We start from the raw sequence: 20,296 nt of genomic DNA, 5'->3' as shown, positions 1-20,296 counted from the left end.
TCGTTATTCGGTATTCTCTTTTGTTTCCCTTGTCTTCTGGCTCTCTATTCATTTTGCCTATATTCGCAAATATCACCAGTGTTGTTTGTCTCCGCCGTTCAAAAAAAAAAAGAGAAAGAAAACTGCCATTTTTACTATAATCTGATTACTAATGACCCCATCGGCTCTTCCTCTCAAAGCACCAGAACCTGAACATTGCCCTGGGCCAGAATCGGAAAATGCTGGCCAAGGCGATGCTTGTGCTGGATGTCCCAATCAATCCATATGTGAATCTCTACCCAAGGGCCCTGACCCCGACATGCCAATCATAACGGCAAAAATGCAAAATATCGACCACAAGATTCTTGTTTTATCCGGGAAAGGTGGTGTGGGCAAATCAACGTTTACGTCTATGCTTTCATGGGCCTTAGCTGCGGATCCAGACTTGGAAGTGGGTGCTATGGACTTGGATATATGTGGGCCTTCTCTACCTAGAATGTTGGGAGCTGAAGGCGAGAGCATACACCAGTCTAACTCGGGATGGTCCCCTGTTTATGTCTCTGACAATCTTGGATTGATGTCTATCTCATTCATGCTTCCAGATCCAGATGCAGCTATTATTTGGAGAGGAGCCAAGAAAAACGGCCTTATCAAGCAGTTCATGAAGGATGTGAACTGGGGTGAACATTTGGATTATTTAATTGTGGATACACCTCCAGGAACATCAGACGAGCACCTTTCTGTCACCACGTATATGAAAGATGCGGGTATTGATGGTGCCCTTATAGTCACCACGCCACAAGAAGTTGCCCTTTTGGATGTGCGGAAGGAGATTGACTTTTGCCGAAAGGCTAATATCAAAGTGTTGGGCTTGGTCGAGAACATGTCGGGATTTGTGTGCCCAAACTGTAAAGGTGAATCTCAAATTTTCAAGCCTACCACGGGAGGTGGAGAACAGCTCTGTAAAGACATGAACATTCCGTTTCTCGGATCTGTTCCCCTCGATCCACGAATTGGCCGAAGCTGCGATAGCGGCGAATGCTTCTTCGACGAATATGCAGATTCCCCTGCCTCAGAGGCGATCTTAGCTGTCGTAGACGCATTGAGAGACCTGGTGGAGATTCCCATAGATAAGTTAGCAATCAAGTAGAAGGCTTGGTAACAGCATTATGTATCATAAATATAAACCTGCAAAACTGTGTTCGTATTATACTTCTGGCTTTGTAATGCATGCTCTGATAGTTGTAGTTTGTGGACTATCATACAGCTTGTGGTGCTAGTTATCGGTAAGATTTTGAGTACTCTAAGCATAGTTTTTCAATTACCAACCTATAATTCTTTTATTTTACAGCTATCTTGTTCCGTTTATATATTATTTTCAATCCCGTATGTCTATTTATATGATTTTCCTATTCTGTATTCGTCTCCCCTCTTACGCGCAATCGTGATCCTCATGTACCTTGTGAGGAAAAGAAGGTACTCTCATGACAGACCTTGACGATCCTGCCGTTTCTGTCTTCACTAAAGTCCCCGCATTCAAGAAAAGCCGCTTGCTACTGCTCTATTCTGATTTCAGCCACTTGATCGATTCGAACCCGGAGGGCTATGATGCCAATATTCATGCTTGGTGTGAACTTCTTAAACAGTGCTTGGTGCAACATACTTTTGGTTCCAGTTTGACTCTCCCTGGTCAAGATTTGGCAATAAAACTACGCAACGAACAGTATGGTGAGCCTAAGGGCTTAGGGCTTGTCTTGTTGAAACAGGTTCAAGAGGGGAAGTATGTTCCATGGTCCATATATAAGGATATTGCCCCGAACCATACCAAGTCCATTTTAGACTTCATATCACCTTCTAAATGGATTGGAAGAGCATATGGTCTGGTAAGAACATGGGCATTTTCTCCGGTAGATAGGAGTGGGCACCTTATTGACGAAAGCTATATATTATGGGATGTCCTCGTTGAAACTGGACAACAGCTCAATGGAAAATTGCATGACCTAATCAAAGATGAAGGCAGCTACACAGCAAAGCTTTTAGATGGAGAAATGTTTAGGGGCCTTGTCAGAACTATCAACCCTCATATGTCAGAACTTGATATTCAGGTGCTATTGATTTACCTTCATAGGGACATTGGTCTGGTGACTGTAAAAAACGACGAAAAACTGCCGGAAATCACATACATCAAGATGGAAAAGCTGCCAATCACTGAACAAGATCTTGGAATTATAAACATTAAGAAATGCATCACGGACTTTCAAAAGCGAGTGAAAGTTTTAGAAAGAAGACTCGATGAAGAGATCCCAGGAGAAATTAAAAGACTTCTAGAAAAGGAATCATCAGAAGAACGAGTCAAAAACATTTTGAGGCAAAAGTCTGCTCTCAAAAAGTCGTTGGTCAAATCACTTGATGTGCTCAACCAATTGACTCATGTCCTAGAAAAGATCAATGATGCGGAAAACAATGTAGTGACGTTCGAGGCCATGAAAGAGGCCAAGGATGTGCTTTCGTCTTATAATAGCAAATTGTCGCTCGCAGAAGTTGACGATTTGCAAATTCAGTTGGACGAGCAGATAGAAACGACTAATGAGCTTTCTGCAGCTATGGCCGTCACGAATAATGTCGATGAAACCGAAATTGATGAAGAGTTGGCCAAACTTGAAGAAGAATATGGAACAGCAAAATCACAACCTAAAGAAGCAACGCCCAATTTACCTTCCGTTCCAAAAAGTGAAGACACGATTGATGAAGCTGAATTGGAAGAACGAGTCAAGAATCTCACTTTAATAGACACCAACGAAAGACAGGGACAATCAAAAGAAGAGAAAAAGCCTGAAGAACCGTTATTGGCTTCTTGAGCCTTTGGATTTCAAATGAGCACATCTATATAGTCTAATAATACAAGAACATTACTTGCTGTTCAAATTGGACGTAGGATTCTCTTCTTTGGTTAGGCTATTTTACTATACGGATATTATCCCAAGATTTGCAAAATTTGTTGGGTCAAGTTAAACAATTCGACCTTTGGATCCTCGTACTCATTCAGATCAGCTCCATTAGGAACAATACTTCCCTGTTGTTGAGATTCACTCAAGTTCTTTATGCCAGATAAAATCGATTCATTCTCTTTGATCAAGGATTGGATTTCGTGGTTGTTGGATTCCAATAGTTGCAAAATGGTCCACAAAGCGATGTGTTCGAATGTAGCACTTCCACTGCGCAAAAATCTGATCAAGAAACCATAAATACCTTCGCTTGGTTGCGTCCAATTATCAAGAATGTAGTCTTCATGTTCGCTGGAAACTCTAGAGCACAAGTTTGCCAATGCAGCCGCTGAATTACCACAAACCTCGCCGTTTTCGCTAAAAGTCAAGGGGATCAAGTAGTCAATAATATGGCTTTCATACAATTTTGGCTTTAAATCGTCAGCTAACGCTAAGATTGCAAAACATGCCGATATTTCCAGTTGGACTGACAAAGGCGCCCTCAATACTAACTCTTTGCATTTCTCAACAGCGCCGGCATTCATCAATGCCAATCTATTTCTTTCGCTCGATGCAGCTAGATTTCTCAACGTCGAAATGGCGTGGCACTGAATTTCTTCCAGATCAGTATAATCTAACAAAGCAACCAAGGGCTTCAAGAATCCAGCCTCCACGATTAAGGCTTCATTCAAAGGATGAATAGAAATATTTCTGATGCAAGCCACTGCAGCCAAAACAAGAGGTTGATGGTTGCAAGTTAAAAGCTGCACTAAGTGGGGTAGGCCACCCGCTCTAACAATTTCAACTTGATAGGTGGAGTCTGAAGCCAAGTTTCTCAACGCAAGTGTGGCCTGGCATTGAACTCTAGGAGAAGGAGAATCCATTAAGCTGACTAACTGTCCAACCAACTTGGGCTCTGTGGCCGATAACTTTTTCCTGTTTTCTTCGTCCACCGCGATATTAGATAAGGCGGTGGTACAGTAATATTGAACATCAGCATCATCGCTAGATAGTAAAGAAACTAAAACGGGAACGGCACCTGCATTTACCAACTCTTGCCTGTTCTCAAAAGAATGGGTCATATTCAACAAAGCACCCGTTGCGTTTCTTTGCACGCGAATATCTTTGGATTTTGCAAGCTTGGTCAAGGGAATTAAAGCACCACTTTTAGCGATTTTTGTCTTGTTTTCATCTTGAGTGGCCAAGTTAGTGACACACCCCACAGCGTTACATTGAACTTCGATGTTGGGCGACATCATCTGCCTAATGAGAGGCTCGATGCCACCCATCTCAGCAATTAAAGCCTTGTTTTCATTGTTGACAGCCAAGTTTCCTAGCGCACCACAAGCAGCTCTTTGGACCTCGGTATCATTAGATTGTAACAAAATCAAAATGGGCTCCAACACGTCTCTGTTCACTTCGCGTACATCCTTTTCTGTAATTTCTGCGAAGGCCAAAGCAGCACTTCTTTGCAAATCAATATTCTCAGAGTACACTAAGGTCAGCAAGGAACGCAAAGGCCCATTACTGAAAAAGTCCACGTCTGAACGGTTTTCCAAGTATTGCAAAAGTGCTGAGATGGCCTCCCTTTCATTTTCAGCTAAGAGAAGAGGCGGGTATTTCCCATCGCTATTAGACGATGACAAGCAGCTGCAGCAGGCACCCATCGATCAATGGCTATTCTTCTTTGGGTGATTAGATTCAAAGGACTTGGTATCAAGGTAACGTTTTGTCGTGTTACGGAGTATACACGTCAATGCTATGGCGAGTAGCGCTTTTCAAAAAAAATTGAACCAAACGGGAATGGGAGATGCGAGCGAATGAAACACGGGAAGAAGTTCCAAAAAGGTCGAGTAACAGAAGAGGAAAAGCTGTCGGCGGCGAATAAGTCTCCTCGTTCTAGGGTAGTTTTTGCTCTTTAATCCCTATGGAATATAGAAAGCTCGCACAGCGTGATAAGTGTGACGAGTAAGAAGCGTCGTGCGTGGCCCAAGTTATCCGGATGCAGCGCTTATCGCGAAGGGAAAGGCGTTCTGTTTTGCGGATGCAGAACTAATTGCTGTCGCGTAAATTGCTGTAGGGTTTAAATGCACTTGAAGAGGAAAAAACGAGGAATAAGTCTTTGAACGAAACACAAAGAAGATGAGTTGAACGAGACTGGTTGAATGTGAATGTGAGAAGGAAAAAACAAAAGAAAAGAAACAATTGTAGTTTAGTAATCTTTTTCTTTTACAATTAGAGACAGCCTCTCCAAATTTTTGGCACCAGGTCTGTCTGCTTTTTTCCTGAAATGTGTCGTTTTGTATCAAAATTAGTGGTGCGGCAACAAATTACCAGTCATGCACCAGGGCAATTTTCTATCAGGATTACAAATGTACTTCTGATAGCTGGACAATACCGAACGCAAAAGGTTTAAGGAACACTCAATTATTTTGCAATTACCGTCTCAAAGAAGAATTAATCGAACACTTGGTGAGCCAGATAGAGAGAAAAATGTGTTACGCAACAACATAGGGCGTGTGGTCTAGTGGTATGATTCTCGCTTTGGGTGACAACTTATCCAGTTGACGACAAATTTGTGAGAGGCCCTGGGTTCAATTCCCAGCTCGCCCCTATTTTTTTTTTTTTTGGCTCTCACCTTCAGCAAGTGCCTCATTCAGTTTTTGATTTCTCGCGTTTTCGACTCTTCTGGCGAATTCTTGGTGTCACCGTCACTCATTTTGTGCATGGCTTAGTTTCAAAGCCCGATTCCGCATATTTCGCCGAGCCGAAATACAGGATGGCCTTGGATAAATATAACTCCGAACACATATATCTGCCTCTTCTCTGCCAGAAAGAAGTCTTTAGCGACATGAATTGGACTGTAACATAAGCTACATACATTGATCTAGTCCTTTTATTTAATTCAACAGATTTGTATGTTTTGCTGCAGAGCATAGCCCCAGAGTCAGAGGCGCGGACCACAAAATGTCGTTTTTGCCTTCGACCAGCACAAGAGATACAAAAGGCTTGGCCCTTCTTGTATTCACAACTCACGAACTTTGTAGTGCAAGAACTGACTTGAAATATCCATCTTTTCTTTTTTTTTTTTTTTACATCCTGAATTAAGGCAAGGTTGTTCCCCAGATTAGCAGAAAGATCCATACACCAAGTCGCTCCTGGACTAAAGTGGACGCTTACAGGGACAGAATTACTTCATACATCTAGAGGAATACAAAAAAATGGGCATTAACAACCCGATCCCCAGAAGCTTGAAAAGCGAGTCAAAGTACGTATTCACCTGCTGTTTTATATCCGCCATTATGGGACTTTTGCTCCTGATTTATGCTTGGAGGATCCAAATGAACTTTGGAACTAACATATCAGAAAAGCGGCCAAGATTCTTTCGAGTTTTGTCAAGCCTAACCAATTAGCAGGTCCGGATCAGGTTATTCCCCCACATATCTTGAAGAATGCCAAGGGTTTAGCAATCATCACAGTGTTAAAGGCTGGATTTTTGTTCTCAGGAAGAGCAGGTTCCGGTGTGATTGTGGCCAGATTGCCCGATGGCTCGTGGTCTCCTCCATCTGCGATTTTCACAGCAGGTGCTGGTGTTGGAGGACAAATCGGTGCCGAACTCACTGACTTTGTTTTCATTATGAACACACAGTCAGCTGTCGAATCGTTTGCGCAGGCAGGTTCTATTACCTTGGGTACTAATGTGTCTGTTGCTGCCGGTCCCTTGGGAAGAAATGCAGAAGCAGCAGGTACAGCGTCTTTGAAGTCTGTCTCGGCCGTTTTCTCTTACTCCAAGACCAAAGGTTTGTTTGCTGGTGTTTCTTTGGAAGGTTCTGCTATTGTCGAGAGAAGGGATGCAAACAGAAAGTTTTACGGTGCTAACTGCAAAGCCAGAAACATTTTGAGCGGACAAGTGGAGGCTCCTCCATCGTGTGAGGCGCTCATGAGAGTCTTGGAAAGCCGTGCATTCAATTACAACTTGCAAGGGGAAGATTTCTACAATGACGATTACTATGACGACATTCCAGACGACTTTTCCGATAGCACTCTGGAATACTCTTCTAGAAGAGGCGGTTCCAGATTGCGCAACCAAGGAAGCAGAAGGTATTCGGATGAGTATGGATACTCGGATGACGAATATTCGGACGATGATCACCATCGGAATGGTCACCATCAGAACAGAAGGACAAATTCTAATAGAAACAACTCCATAGGCAACAGGTCCAAAAATACCTGGGAGGACAATATCTACGATGGTAGAGGAGGGAACAGAAGAGACGTGGACAATCTATCTCAACAGTTCAGCAATACTCGTATTTCTAACACAAATACTAGTCCATCTAGACCACCAGTGACCTCGAAGCCCAATTTCGGTGGTGCTCCAAAAGCGCATGCCACCCAAGCCATTGCTTTGTATACTTTTAAGGGCGAACAACCTGGCGATTTGCCTTTCAAGAAGGGTGACGTGATTGACATATTGAAGAAGTCAGATACTACCGACGACTGGTGGTCCGGAAGAAATAATGGTGTATCGGGCATTTTCCCAGCCAACTATGTCGAATTGATATAAAGCACCAAGACAATCCTGAGTTAAAAAGATAAGTTTTGTGTACAGAGGATGGTATGTTTTCCTTTGATTTTTGACTATCTATGTTTATGTATCAATACAATTTAGCCTCTAAACACTTCGTTTAAGAAGTGGCGAACTACTGTTTCCCCTTCTGCAAAATTAGGGTCTGGATGTCTATAGATTACGGCTGCATGAGATGCCTTTGTCTTTCTGATGATCACTGGAAACTTTTTCCATTCCAAGGCGTTCAAGTGGCGTACAATATTCTTCTGTGCTGGGGTCAAGTTCAACTGGAAGTTATCTTCTGTTTCTTTCGCAGTCGAATCTGACAAGAGTGGAGAAGCCTCTGGACAGTCCCCTTGAGCAATTGCCGCCGGTGGTATCACTCGCAGATTATATTCATGGTAGTCTGCGTTATTCATTGCACCATAAATAGATTCAACAAGAAGATCAGTCTCTCCTCGCACTGTTTCTTCAAATTGGCTCAAGTAATTGCCCAGAACTTCATGGCTTGAGTCATACCCGCTCATTGTAGATTTACTAGTTTCAAGCTTTGCCATGCCGCCATCGATTTCGTCATTGATCCACTCGTACAAAACATTTAAACTTTCGGAACTCTCTTTTGCAAACTGTTTTAATCTCTGTGAGAGCTGGATTCGCTGCCACATATAATTTCCAAAAAGAAGCAAAGAATATATTGGCATCACTAAAACCAAATGGCCGAGTACCTTACACCAGGAGAAGGCTTTGAAAATGATGCTTCGCAAATCGATCTTCGAAGTATTGGGCTCTTCAATAGCATTGAAAGAAAAATGTTTTGTAACGTCTATCACTGTGGGTTCGTAACCACGGATGTAATTCAAAGAGTATGCTTCCAGAGACTCGTTTATCATTGAATTAAAGGGGTCTCGATCGTCTATCGCGGTGGTATACCAACTAGTTCTTTTATCGTTGATTATATTCGCATACGCTGTTCTGTTCTCAAACAGCTCCAAAGCCTTGTAGAATTTCGAGGCTGGGTTCGCCATCCATTCTAGCAACGATAAGCTTTTTTTGGCTTTCACCACTGGCTTGTCCCTGAGAAACATTTCCAGTCCGGTGTGAGACAAGATACATGGGGCCACTATGTTGAACATTCTTGAGGAGAGCAGTTTACTTGGATTGATAGCTCCAACGTGAGGTGTGCAGAATGTAACAAAGTTGACGGGCTCAACTTCATCAAAAAAGCCATCATGTTTCAAAATGCCCAACGCATACCTAGCAATCAAGCCACCCATAGAATAGCCTATGATTGAGAACTTGACAACCTTGCCATCCTTTTCCAATTTCAACTTCTCGGTCGTGATTTCATCTGCAACTCGCTTTCCGTTTACCCCAATCCCATCGTAGGTCAAGTATCCTGAATGTGATTCTGTGCGGTGGACTACAAGAATCTCTTGGGAGTCAGAGATTTTGGCATTCTGAAGCAGTTGGGCTAAGTATGCCATATGAGAGGAGTTCCCCCAGAGGCCGTGAACCAATATGACAAGGTGGTATTGCGGCATGTGGAAGAAAGTGAATAGTACAAGAGAAGTAAAACAGGGATTTCAATATGCCACTTTCAGAGCGAGGAAACGCACAGAAATTCCAAAAAAAAATACCCGTCATTGCGCATGTCTCAGAATACAGATGTCAACAATAAGCACTCAAATGTTTCCACATTTCAAATTTAATGGTCTTTTTTTGTACAGTTAGATTTCTTTTCTCCCCTTTCAAGGTTTTTTCTTCATCTTTGGAGTTATATTCAGAAGAAAACCTCAGTTGTTTATCATATTGTGATATGCGATACGGAGCACACATCGCTTATATGCAAAACGTGCATAATCTCAATAGCACTTGGTTGCACACTTCGGAGCCGTGTTAATAACGTCTGCATGAACGGCTCCGCCTACCATTCACCACAAAAAGTATCATTTACACACTGATTCTTCACATTTTGTAAAACCTCCATAAGAACTCTGACAAAATTCTCTATGGCAATTTTGCTTTGTCTATTATGAAACATATCCTTCGTGCCGTCTCTTATATACACATTTACCTTAGCTCTTACTATATACACATGGACTTGTTCGACTCACTCGAAACACTTGCTTACCAAAAGACTTGCAGCCACACCAACATTTAAAGAGTCAACAACTTCATCAGTTTCCAACCGGCCTTTTGGAAGACCAACCAAGTAGTCCGACCGAAATTTGATGTTTGTTCTCACTCCAGCACCCTCGCTTCCGAATACCATAAGCATTGGTGTTTGGTTCATGAGAGCAGGAAGCTCCTGTGGTTCAATGTACTTGTTCTCAAGCGCTGGCCGATGCTTACTTTTCATTGAGTTAAGCTCGTCCTCACTCATTCTGGAGCTTGTGGTTACCACATTCCAACCGCTTTTTCTCACATTGTCAAGGAAAGTCAACGTGTCATCGGTTTTGTAGATGGTGAGCAAATCTAATGCTCCTGCAGAGGCCTTGGCAGTTGCGGGACCCAACCGGGCCGATTCAGATTCGGGTATAACAATAAAATCAACGCCCAAGTAGTATGCGGTACGGATGATACTTCCAACATTCTGCGGGTCTGTAATCCCATCTAAAAGAAGTCCAAACGGAAATCTTTTGTAGTTGTGCGGCGTGTGGCGAGCCACTGTGTGCTGAAAGCTTTTTTCATCTCCTGTAAGTTCATTCATCAAAGTGACAGAATATTCACCGGTTTCGCCATCAAAGTCATTCTCCAAGGTCAGAATCAAGGGGAAAGACAATGGTTTAGTTTCCAAAACGACCCCATTATGTACACCATTGGAGCTTAGAACATTCATTTCGCCCTTTGTGTCCTTCTCTATAATCTTCACTCCAAAATTCTTCGCAAGCTTAAGAATCTTGGGCGTGTGTTCTTTGGTATTGTGAATAAACAACTTGCTAAAAGCGTCTCGTTTCTTTGCAGTTAATGCAGCGATCACAGGGTGTGTTCCATAGACGTATTCGCATAAGGGATTCAAGGTCATCTTAGGTTTTGCAGGTTTTGAGGATTGGTAGTAGTCGTCACCCATCAAATGCTTTTTCTTGGCTTCACGCAACAGCTTTTGTCTTTTTACTTTATCATCAAGCTTCTTGCGTTCTTCAGGTGTAATATTACCATATTTGCGGATGAAGAACTCATGCTTGGATATGTTGAGCTTGTCCCATATTTTCTTTTCGGACTGATCAGAATTTGCAAAGTCGTCTTTTTGTTTCCCTTTCGAGATTTGGGGACGCCTGAAAGACTTAGCTGCTCGAAGTGCACATGTGGTGTGGAGATTCCGAATCATGGTGAAGTATCTGCTTCCGCTATGGTTTTTTTTCTCACATATCGCAAGATGAGCATTCTCTGGGGTAAAAAATGGAACAAATCTACGCCACTACAAAAGCATAGGGTATGCTAAAAAACACATACACACATATATAACCCTCTAATTTATTATTCAATAAATACCTGTTCCTTAAAAAAGAACACCTTTCGTACTGGGCACATCATCCCGTCCTGTTTTCGAAGTCGCCTCTCTAATGGCAACAGCTAAGGCTTTAAAAGCACTCTCTGCTCTATGGTGGTCATTGAAGCCTCTTAAACAATCTACATGGATTGTGATGGATGCCCCCTGCGCAAAACTTTCCAAGACATGAGGAATCATCTCGCAAGACAAGTCTCCGATTTTCTCTCTTTTCAAGCCCAAGTCAATCACAGCATATGGTCTATTAGAAAGGTCAACAACGGCCCTACTGAGAGCCTCATCTAGTGGGGCAAAAGCTGATCCAAAGCGCTTCACACCTTTCACTTGGCCCAACGCCTTATGGAAAGCAAGACCTAGAGAAATACCAACATCCTCTGACGTATGGTGATCGTCAATGTGCAAGTCACCAATACATTCAATGATCAATGACCATCCGGAATGCTTGGCCAAAGCATGCAACATATGGTCTAAAAAACCAACGCCGGTTTGCACCCGAATCACTTGGTTTCCTGTGAGCTGAGTTGCGTGTTCGTCGTCTTTTTTGTCTGCAAAAAGAGACTGCTCCACAGAAATGTTGCCTCCATCTAGACACAAGACTATCTGTATTTTTGTTTCATTGGTATCCCTCCTGATGGCAGCGTATCTTTCCATTTTGCGCTATAGGTAGTATATTACTATGACTCTTTATCGATTCGCGCAATTGATAGGTATGCAGAGAAATGGGAATGCAGAACCACGAGACTAAAAGGGCCAAAAAATAAATCAAAAAATACAATTAGGACAAAAAATTCTTTATTACTGAGATACAAGCATTGAACACTATATTATCGTCTATTGTGACGATGGATAGTTCGAAACGGCTTCCTTTACGTCATGCTTATCTCGGTTGTAGCTTATAGACATTCTCACACGGATAATCTTGTATTCATATGAGATTACCCTAAACAGAAGTTGGACAGACTAATGGTGGTCAAGCTTAGTGTCTTTTGAACCTCGTCCATTTTTGTACCTATGGGCTCGCTGGTCCTAATGCCGATGGATCAAGTGAGACGCAAAGTCTTGGACTATGTGCAGGTCGCTCACCTCCTTTTCATATCGTCTCTTACCCTCTTAGCTTCTTCACCTATTCTTAGCAAATAAAACTAATCATTTCGCTCAACCTGGACAGCACCCATTTCCGTTTAAGACCCTATTCACGCAGGAAGTACAATTTCTGCATAATCCCACATATAATCTTGCGCGACTAGGTGCAATTGGAAGAGCATTTCCCATAACCAGATTTCCAAGAGAATGATCCGTTAGCTATGCTGCAAGTTACACAGTATAAGCGAACTGAAGTTATTGGCCGAGGGAAGTTCGGTGTGGTTTATAAAGGTTACCACAAGCAATCAAAGAAAGTTGTGGCAATCAAGGTTTTAGAGCTAGATACCCAGTATGATGAGGTTGTGGATGTGCAACAGGAAATTCAGTTTTTGGCTGATCTCAAGAATGTTCCCAATGTGACACATTACTACGGCTCCTTTTTGGTCGACACGAAGCTTTGGATCATCATGGACTATTGTGCTGGTGGATCGATCCGCACCTTACTTAAAGCTGGTGTTTTTGAAGAGAAGTACATTGGTGTGGTAGCAAGAGAGGTTCTACTGGCGCTACTGGCTGTCCACAAAATGGGCGTCATTCACAGAGACATAAAAGCTGCAAACATCTTGATCACAAATGAGGGCAATGTCCAACTATGCGATTTTGGTGTTGCAGTCCAACTCACAACTACTGCGCTGAAAAGAGCAACCATAGCAGGTACTCCGTTCTGGATGGCGCCTGAAGTTATTCGTGAAGGCGACCAGTACAATGTAAAGGCTGATGTATGGTCGTTGGGAATAACCCTTTACGAGATTGCTACAGGTAATCCTCCATACTGTGACAAGGGGGCTACTTGGGCCATGACCATGATTGAAAAACTGACCCCGCCTCGTCTTGAAGGACGTGAGTATCCTGTAGCCTTGAAGGAGTGTATCGCTTTATGTTTGGATGAAAATCCTGAAGAGCGGCCATCGGCTGACGAATTGCTCAAATGCAAACTCGTGAAAACTTACAAAAACTTTCCAACAAGTACATTGAAGGAAGTCATTTCAAGATATTTGCTCTGGAGGGATCGGAATCTGTCAAGAGATTCCGTCTTCATAAACATGGAAGATGAGCCAGCGGCTGAGGATAACCAGATCCAGATGAAATGGGATTTCGATTCCTTGAGCAGCAAAGAGTACATCATTGAGAATGACATTCACCTAAATGATAATGAGGACCAGTTGAAAACTAATGGCATGGATGAGAATGATTACACTTTTACTACGCAACCAACTTACACATATCAAACTAATGGTGGGAACGACACTATTACAAATTCCAATGCATTTTCATTCACTAGCTCAGGCAGCAAGCTTAATACAGCGGACCGATCGAACCAGGGCACGAGAAGTGCAACTACTAATGGCACTACAGCACCAAAGTCTTTAATGTCTCTTTTTGAAGAAGATTCAACCTCTGATTCGGAAGAGTTTAACGACTATAAGGTGCCTCAAATCCCAAATTTGTCGAACTTATTATCTGACAGCTCAAATAATAACAGCTCCCCTACAATTGAAATTCCTGATATGGAGAGTTTGGCTAAGATCAGCAAGCAACCCTCGTCAACGCAACTATCTTTGAATCGACTGATGCTGCAATCGTATAATGAAGAAGGTATGACGAAACTCAACAAACCTCCACAATTGGTTCACTCACATTCCTCGTCTGCAGCTTTGGACTCGAGACACAATTCTCCAAACTCGAATCGTCCACGTCAAAGAACAATATCCAATTCATATGGGTCCGTCCCCAGTCACCCTGGTATGGACCCTATGGGTCCACATACTCCTTCATTTGCATCGGAATTTCTGCAAATCAGAAATACACCATCTCCACTGACACAACCGCCTTTTCCTTCAGATTCAATGGCCACTGCCAGTCCGTCTAAATCCATGAGAGCACTTCATTCAAATAACAACCCAATGCTCCAACCCATTAATTTCAAATCTGGAGCTGAAAATCCTAGCTCGAACAAACCTATGGCGTCCACACTTTCAGCTATGAGCTCAGCGAATACTTCCAATCAATCCATGAACTCGGCGACTAACTCGAACCAATCAGCTAATCACTCAACAGCTTCAATCGCAACTTCTACAGTCCCGCTGAATCTGAAAAAGGAAAAGCCCTCACTTAGGATTCAAATGCCTGTACCATTCAATTCTTTCAATCTTCAAGCATTAACTAATGAAAACACGGATGGGAAGAAGCCAGACGAGAATGTCAATCAATTTGGAATAAATCCTGCGTTGGTAAACAACATGGCCTCCATGACTCCGGTTACAGAAAAAGATAGTCTCCTTGGTGAAGGAGAGACAAGAGAATCGCGCGCAGACAGCGGCCCAGGTGCCCAAAGACACCCACTGCTGAAGAAAATTTCGGCTATGATGGGTCCCAAAACTGCTCCAGTTACCATTCCGACGCAGCCTAATACTCCGGTCTTTTTTGGCCTGAGAAATCCCACACTAACGAATGTGGGCATTTCAAGCGCTACTGCTTCGGCTAGTAATCTCAATGCTTCTACAAGTAATGCCAATGCCTCCATGAAGAGTGACAAGTTCCCTAAGATTCCTGAACTAAACGGTGAAATGTTTCTGGATGCTGTGCCCAAGAGCCGAATTACTCAGGAACTTGAAAACATGATCAAGTTATTCAGTCAGGGATTGGACGCATTAGAAAGTGCACTATAGTTACTTACGACTCCGAAAAGTATTTAGAGTAAAAATTTACCGAGCAAAACCTAAGAGGTATTTCGGGATATATATGTACATAAAATCTATTACTGGTGAATGCGCACGACTACTATACGCACTTTAGTAGCTCTAACCTAAACATCAAGGCTTTACGTTTCATTTTCATTCTTTTTTGTCCCACTCTGAACAGCCATGGGTCCCCGAATGAGACGCCGGATCACTTCGGCGAAAAGGGAAGAGATCGAAAAGGAGCAGAAAATTCTTGATTCGACGATCGTGCGGCCGTTTGAGACTTTGGAAGGCCTTCCAATTTCGTACAAGGAACCTCCATACGGGCATTACGACGAGGTATTGAAGAACCCTCTCACAATCAAAGACTCAGGTGTGTTATATAACTCGCTTATCCGCTCAAGAAACACATATGTATACCATGCGCCGATGTTTAAGTTGTATTGGGTTAAACAAACCGCTTACGCGAAGAAACTAGCGGAAATGGAAAAAGACAAGGAGATGATCAAAGATCGGGAGAGTCGAAGGCGCTTTGCCAAAGCTACAACTAATTCTTTGGAAACTAAAACAAGAACATCTGTGCTTAGTGCAGATGTGAATGCGAGAGACGTCATGTCCAAACTATGTGAGGCTTCTGTGACTTTGGGCCCACATTCGATGGACATACGGATTTTCATTGCCAAAGACGCCCGATCAGAAAAATCAAAAGCTTTTGCCGAAATATCTCGCGTTTCGGATGCAGAAATATTGAAGCAAACGGAGCAAAAAAGTACACCTCCGGCAGTTAACTCGCCGTTGCCTAGTCTGACTCAAACTCCTGCTCAAAGCTCGAATCAACTTCCACCACAAACAACGAATCTGTCTACTACACAGAATGCAACTCAACAGCCTTCCGCACAGAATCCTACGCAACCTCTGCCTCTGGATTCAGGCCCAATTCTGACACCTGGCCCATTTCCATCTTCATCCCCAGGACTGGGCCAAATTTCAGGTCTGACTTCAGCCACATCTCCTGTTGCGTTTTCTTCGCTGACGAGTCTCCCATCTGGCCAGATTCCAAGACAACCTGGCATTCCCACGGCATCTCTGATTCCAGCTGCGTCGTCCGCAACCACCACATCTCAACCAGTTGCTGGGAAGGAAATAGTGTCCGAACAATCTACTTCTGCCCAAACGGAAAGAGTGAAGCAGGAGCCTAAAAAGGAAACAGAATCGAAGTCAGGTACTTCTCAGTTTGTCACTCCGTCAGAGGGGAAAAACGGAAATGGCGGTGTTTCTGAGTCAACTCAAACAGAAAACAGCACCACTGTTTCAACTCCAAATGCATCAAAAGAGCCAACATCCACACCTCCAACTACAAAGGAACCTGTTTCTATTCCAGAAGCTGACAAAGCAACCTCGGGCCAGCCAAACTCAGCCCAACCTATCTCGAATCCACCATCTCTGACGAGTGCACAAGATCAACATCAAGTTACACCATCACAAGCGAATCTGCGAGCACCATCTCCTGCCGATCAAGCTTCCCGACTTCCTCCCCCTCCCCCTCCTCCTCAGGCGAATCTTCAATCTATAGACAATTTGATTATGATCTCAAATTTGAGTGCTATTGGCAAAGTGGATCTGTTCTTGAATGATCTTATGAAAGTAGTTGCCCTGGGTAGTGCTTCTGAATCCCAAGTCACCCTTTTCAAAAAGTACATCGAGCGGGCTAAGCAGATGGGCCCGCAACCACATCATGCTGAACTCTATTTTAGTAGAGGTTTACCGCTCCCTCCTAATTTTCCTGGAGCATATCCTACCCGTTCATTTATGGATCGCAAGCCACCACGGGTTAAAGTCCCTAATCCAATGAAGTTGACAGCATTTCAAGAAAAGTATTTACATAGTGCTACATTAGTGTTTGAGTTTTTGGAAAATCCTAATGTGCGGTATGTCATTCCTCGTGATTCTATATCTGAAGTTTTGGAAGCAGAAAACCCTCCTAAAGATGCAGAGGAAGATATGGAATTCAAAGATATTCTCATCAGCACAATATGGATACACAATATCGATGAAGTTGAAGAGTATGAAAAGAAGTTAGCGGAGTACAATGCCGAAAAGAAGAAGAAGGAAGAAGAAGAAGAGAAAAAACGAAAGGAGCAGGAAGAATCAGAGAAGAAAGAACAGGAGGGAGAAAACAAAACTGATACTCAGCCCGAAGAGCGTAATCTTAGAGCTGGAACAAAAAAACGAGCGCCACCTCCAAAAAAGAAGAGAGCCCTTGAGCTCCCAGATGAGCCCAATATCAGATTCACAACATACTCCTTCACTTTGCATAATATACCTGCTAGATTTGTTCCTATTGTTACTAATAGTATGAAACCACTCAAACAAGTTCAAGAGAGAATGGAACATATTCTCAAGAATGGTACGAGAGTTCCTGGTTTCTACTTATGGTACCAAGTGGACGCTCGTCTAGATGAAGGCTTGGCAGAAAACTTGAGAAATACATTGGTGCAAGAGGAAAAGAAAATGCAAGGGTTGCTTCCTCCAGGAGCAGTTGTGGAAACGAAAAAGAGAAAGCCTCGGGAGTTCAAAACCCCTAGGCCAAAAAAGGCCAAGGACTCGCCAGGCGGTGTAAAACAGGAACTATAGATTTAATTTAAGTATTCAGATGAAGGCATGAATTTATTATGTACAAGTAAATGCGAGCTACTCTAAACTCTGGACTTGGAAACCAATCCCAACAAACTTTCCAAAGCAGAAGAATCCTTGCTATTTCTTTCAGACATGGTGCCAAAGTTTGGGTTGGATGCAATGTAGTTAGATCCATTAGAATAGTTGTCGCTTCTTTGAATCCATGATCCGACCTTGACACCATCAGCGTGCAATCTGACGCCACCAGTAGGAGTCAATTCTGCTTCGTTAACCTTGAATGGCATGACAAATTGTCTAGAGTGCTTTCCAGGAGCATTCTTGATATAGTTAGATTGCAATAAGGTGGTTCTTTCATTGACAGCAGCAATAATACCACCAATGGCAGCTTCTCTTTCCCTGACAATTCTTCCTGGTGCAATAACGCCTTGCTTCACACCATTGGGTGTGTTAGTGAGACGGCCATTTTGGAGATACGAAAGACCAGCTGTTCCTTGAATGTGAGACTTTGGTGCATGAGACGAAACGACACCGCGATTTCTAGTCATATCAGCCAATGACTTTTCACGTTTGACTAAAGTAGGAGAAGAAGCGATAAAGTCTTTCAATAATTGCTCAAGTTTAGATGGCACTTTCAACATAACAGATTCTGGGCTGTTAACCACTAACCATTTTTTGAATTCGGCACGCAAGTCTGGGTTTCTCTTAATCAAGTCCTTGACCTCAGAAATGTCCGAGTCTTGCCCAAGATTGAACTTGCTTAACACAGAGTCTGTTGTGGATGCTTCTTTAGCAAAAGTCTTGGAAGAGTTCCATGCAAACAATGGGTTAGACTTCTTATACGCTTTCTTCAAGACAATCCCCAGTTCCTGGAACTTCAATCTAGTGTAATGAGGACCAGCATGCTTTTCCACATCTGGCATGTTTTTGAAATTGTCGATATCGTTGAAAACAATATGTGACTGGCCAATTTGCTTGGGCAAAGAAGTCTTGATACCGAAATTTGATCTCGCAGCACTGGCTGTTGGCGTGTAAATTATTTGATGGGTTGGTGCCGATGTGTTGGGACCTCTCAACTTTTTGCTCAAAGGAGTAGCCACTTGGGCCAACTTCGAGTTTTTGAACAACTTATAGAACTCTTGGTTGTTCATTGTTAGGCTGAAATTGGAGACTCGATTTTTTTTTTTTCTCAGTGTGAGGTTGTTGGTGCACGGATGTGTTCATCTAGTATTACCGCGACACAGAGTATCTACATTTTAAGGCAATTGTGTCAACATGGTCTTGTAATTATGTTCGAGTAACTCTGACCTACTGTATGATATTCGTCAGTTTGTGCTGCGTCGTCGTTAAATTTAAGGTAGAATTAGCATGCGTATGAAAATGTGACACCTATCTTGTTGATTTCCGGGAGATTCGTAAACGGATTCAAGTTTACTTTAATTCCTGTGCTTACCAAGAAATCCTTATAACGCCCCACCCATAGTAACTTGACCATGCGATCGCTCAAGCTGGTTGAACCTTTCAAAACGCTTGAGAAATTACTTTCATTGACAGAATTCTGAAATGCTTCCATCACAGACCTCCCCAGCACGTCATCATCGACGTCATAGGCTGGACTCCTGTGTAGGCGGCTGGGGTTGATGTGATAATAATCATCCAAGTTCTGAATCGAGTTGACCACTCTTTTTCGAGGTTTCTCTGGAAAAGCATACAGTACGGAATTATTTGTTGGTCGCGTACCCAACACGTACGGATCTGCCACAGGCGCTAAAGTGTCATGATGAATGCTGGGATTCCGTCTTTGGTCGGCATGGTAATGTTTGAAAACGTGTGATGGTTTGAAAAAGTTATAAAGCTCAAAACCAATCGACAAGTTGCTAGCATATGAAAACCAATTAAAGTCGTATTTAGAACACACAGTTGATGAAACTGATGTCTTCACGTTGTATGTGGAAGATATATGGCCCAAGATAGGATTACATGCCAAAGTCATGGTCAAAGGTTTTCCTGTAGATGTCGATCTAGTAGAGTAGCGTACAGCAGTGGAGAGACCAGGACTCATACCTAGCGCTGCATACCAAAACTCGGCTCCGACAGACACAACAGAGTTGTCGAATTTGGGAATCAAAGCGGGCGAGATTTTGGTGGGTTTACCAAAGTTGTATAAGCATCGGAAGCCGAAAAGCGCCTCGTTCGTTGAGTAAATGTACTCGCGAGAAAAGCGTGGCGTATTTTCTTGAAGATAGACAATCATTGTGCCGCCTTTTCGAATGTGTGGATTATTGATGCATTTGACGAGAAGCTGTGCCAGGGCACTAATCCTTTTGATCAACATCGCTTCAAGAGCTGTCCCTGGAAAGTACATTCGCCCGTAGAGCAAAGAGGCTCGATTTACATCGGACAGGTCTGTCTTTGTATGAGTTCCTGAGAAGAAGGGCTCAATGATCCGGAAGCCAGCTACCGCATCTTGAAGAGAGACGTCGCGTGTGCCCATCGTGTTCTTCAATGGTGTAGAAGAGAAAAGGTAAGCGAGGGAGCCGTTGATTGTGTGCATGTTCAGAAGAGACATGGACGAAGCCAGATGGTCTGTTGCTTGGGTTGAAACATCTAGTTTTGCTCCACTAGGAATGGAGAAGTCCAAAAGCGCCTGCGATGTGGCAGTAACGTTGGCATATATATTGTCTTCATTCCATGATGTCGACTTGTAAAAGCATCTTTGAAGATACTCCATGTGGGTGTACATGGAGATAAAGTAATGTGCTGGATTGGTATGAAGCTTGCGTTACAATGAAGTCAC

At 43.0% G+C, this 20,296-nt stretch overlaps 11 protein-coding genes and 1 non-coding gene across 12 annotated transcripts; 6 read left to right on the top strand and 6 right to left on the bottom strand. All coding sequences in view use genetic code 12, as the record gives it.

Annotated features, from left to right (window-relative positions):
* Positions 1–151: 151 nt before the first annotated feature.
* Positions 152–1,129, top strand: NBP35 (Mrp/NBP35 family ATP-binding protein; the record flags this gene model as incomplete). The annotated part of the gene is made up of 1 exon (XM_002618846.1): positions 152–1,129. The coding sequence occupies one exon, from the start codon at positions 152–154 to the stop codon at positions 1,127–1,129; it is 978 nt and encodes a 325-aa protein (XP_002618892.1).
* A 334-nt stretch (positions 1,130–1,463) lies between these two features.
* FOB63_000054 (uncharacterized protein) lies at positions 1,464–2,837 on the top strand (the record flags this gene model as incomplete). Its single annotated transcript, XM_002618845.2, has 1 exon — positions 1,464–2,837. One exon carries the CDS (start codon positions 1,464–1,466, stop codon positions 2,835–2,837), a length of 1,374 nt encoding a protein of 457 aa, XP_002618891.1.
* A 116-nt stretch (positions 2,838–2,953) lies between these two features.
* On the bottom strand, positions 2,954–4,630 carry VAC8 (protein anchor; the record flags this gene model as incomplete). The annotated part of the gene is made up of 1 exon (XM_002618844.1): positions 2,954–4,630. One exon carries the CDS (start codon positions 4,628–4,630, stop codon positions 2,954–2,956), a length of 1,677 nt encoding a protein of 558 aa, XP_002618890.1.
* An 846-nt stretch (positions 4,631–5,476) lies between these two features.
* On the top strand, positions 5,477–5,576 carry FOB63_005519. The gene has a single exon. It is a non-coding gene; the product is annotated as a tRNA-Pro (tRNA).
* Positions 5,577–6,184: 608 nt separating this feature from the next.
* On the top strand, positions 6,185–7,530 carry FOB63_000052 (uncharacterized protein; the record flags this gene model as incomplete). The annotated part of the gene is made up of 2 exons (XM_002618843.1): positions 6,185–6,231; positions 6,330–7,530. The coding sequence occupies 2 exons, from the start codon at positions 6,185–6,187 to the stop codon at positions 7,528–7,530; spliced, it is 1,248 nt and encodes a 415-aa protein (XP_002618889.1).
* A 101-nt stretch (positions 7,531–7,631) lies between these two features.
* On the bottom strand, positions 7,632–9,074 carry FOB63_000051 (uncharacterized protein; the record flags this gene model as incomplete). Its single annotated transcript, XM_002618842.2, has 1 exon — positions 7,632–9,074. The coding sequence occupies one exon, from the start codon at positions 9,072–9,074 to the stop codon at positions 7,632–7,634; it is 1,443 nt and encodes a 480-aa protein (XP_002618888.2).
* A 569-nt stretch (positions 9,075–9,643) lies between these two features.
* Positions 9,644–10,861, bottom strand: FOB63_000050 (uncharacterized protein; the record flags this gene model as incomplete). Its single annotated transcript, XM_002618841.2, has 1 exon — positions 9,644–10,861. The coding sequence occupies one exon, from the start codon at positions 10,859–10,861 to the stop codon at positions 9,644–9,646; it is 1,218 nt and encodes a 405-aa protein (XP_002618887.2).
* A 171-nt stretch (positions 10,862–11,032) lies between these two features.
* Positions 11,033–11,692, bottom strand: HIS3 (imidazoleglycerol-phosphate dehydratase; the record flags this gene model as incomplete). The annotated part of the gene is made up of 1 exon (XM_002618840.1): positions 11,033–11,692. The coding sequence occupies one exon, from the start codon at positions 11,690–11,692 to the stop codon at positions 11,033–11,035; it is 660 nt and encodes a 219-aa protein (XP_002618886.1).
* A 653-nt stretch (positions 11,693–12,345) lies between these two features.
* Positions 12,346–14,853, top strand: KIC1 (putative serine/threonine protein kinase; the record flags this gene model as incomplete). The annotated part of the gene is made up of 1 exon (XM_002618839.2): positions 12,346–14,853. One exon carries the CDS (start codon positions 12,346–12,348, stop codon positions 14,851–14,853), a length of 2,508 nt encoding a protein of 835 aa, XP_002618885.2.
* A 195-nt stretch (positions 14,854–15,048) lies between these two features.
* FOB63_000047 (uncharacterized protein) lies at positions 15,049–17,499 on the top strand (the record flags this gene model as incomplete). Its single annotated transcript, XM_002618838.2, has 1 exon — positions 15,049–17,499. One exon carries the CDS (start codon positions 15,049–15,051, stop codon positions 17,497–17,499), a length of 2,451 nt encoding a protein of 816 aa, XP_002618884.2.
* Positions 17,500–17,561: 62 nt separating this feature from the next.
* Positions 17,562–18,650, bottom strand: FOB63_000046 (mitochondrial 37S ribosomal protein bS1m; the record flags this gene model as incomplete). Its single annotated transcript, XM_002618837.2, has 1 exon — positions 17,562–18,650. The coding sequence occupies one exon, from the start codon at positions 18,648–18,650 to the stop codon at positions 17,562–17,564; it is 1,089 nt and encodes a 362-aa protein (XP_002618883.1).
* Positions 18,651–18,862: 212 nt separating this feature from the next.
* MDM10 (Mdm10p) lies at positions 18,863–20,242 on the bottom strand (the record flags this gene model as incomplete). The annotated part of the gene is made up of 1 exon (XM_002618836.2): positions 18,863–20,242. The coding sequence occupies one exon, from the start codon at positions 20,240–20,242 to the stop codon at positions 18,863–18,865; it is 1,380 nt and encodes a 459-aa protein (XP_002618882.1).
* Between the last annotated feature and the right edge of the window lie 54 nt (positions 20,243–20,296).

This window comes from Clavispora lusitaniae (genome assembly GCF_014636115.1).
Source record: "Clavispora lusitaniae strain FDAARGOS_655 chromosome Unknown tig00000003_pilon, whole genome shotgun sequence".
Classification (NCBI taxonomy): Eukaryota; Fungi; Ascomycota; class Pichiomycetes; order Serinales; family Metschnikowiaceae; genus Clavispora; species Clavispora lusitaniae.
The sequence above is the reverse complement of the archived record's forward strand: the minus strand, read 5'-3'. Positions and strand labels throughout refer to the sequence as shown.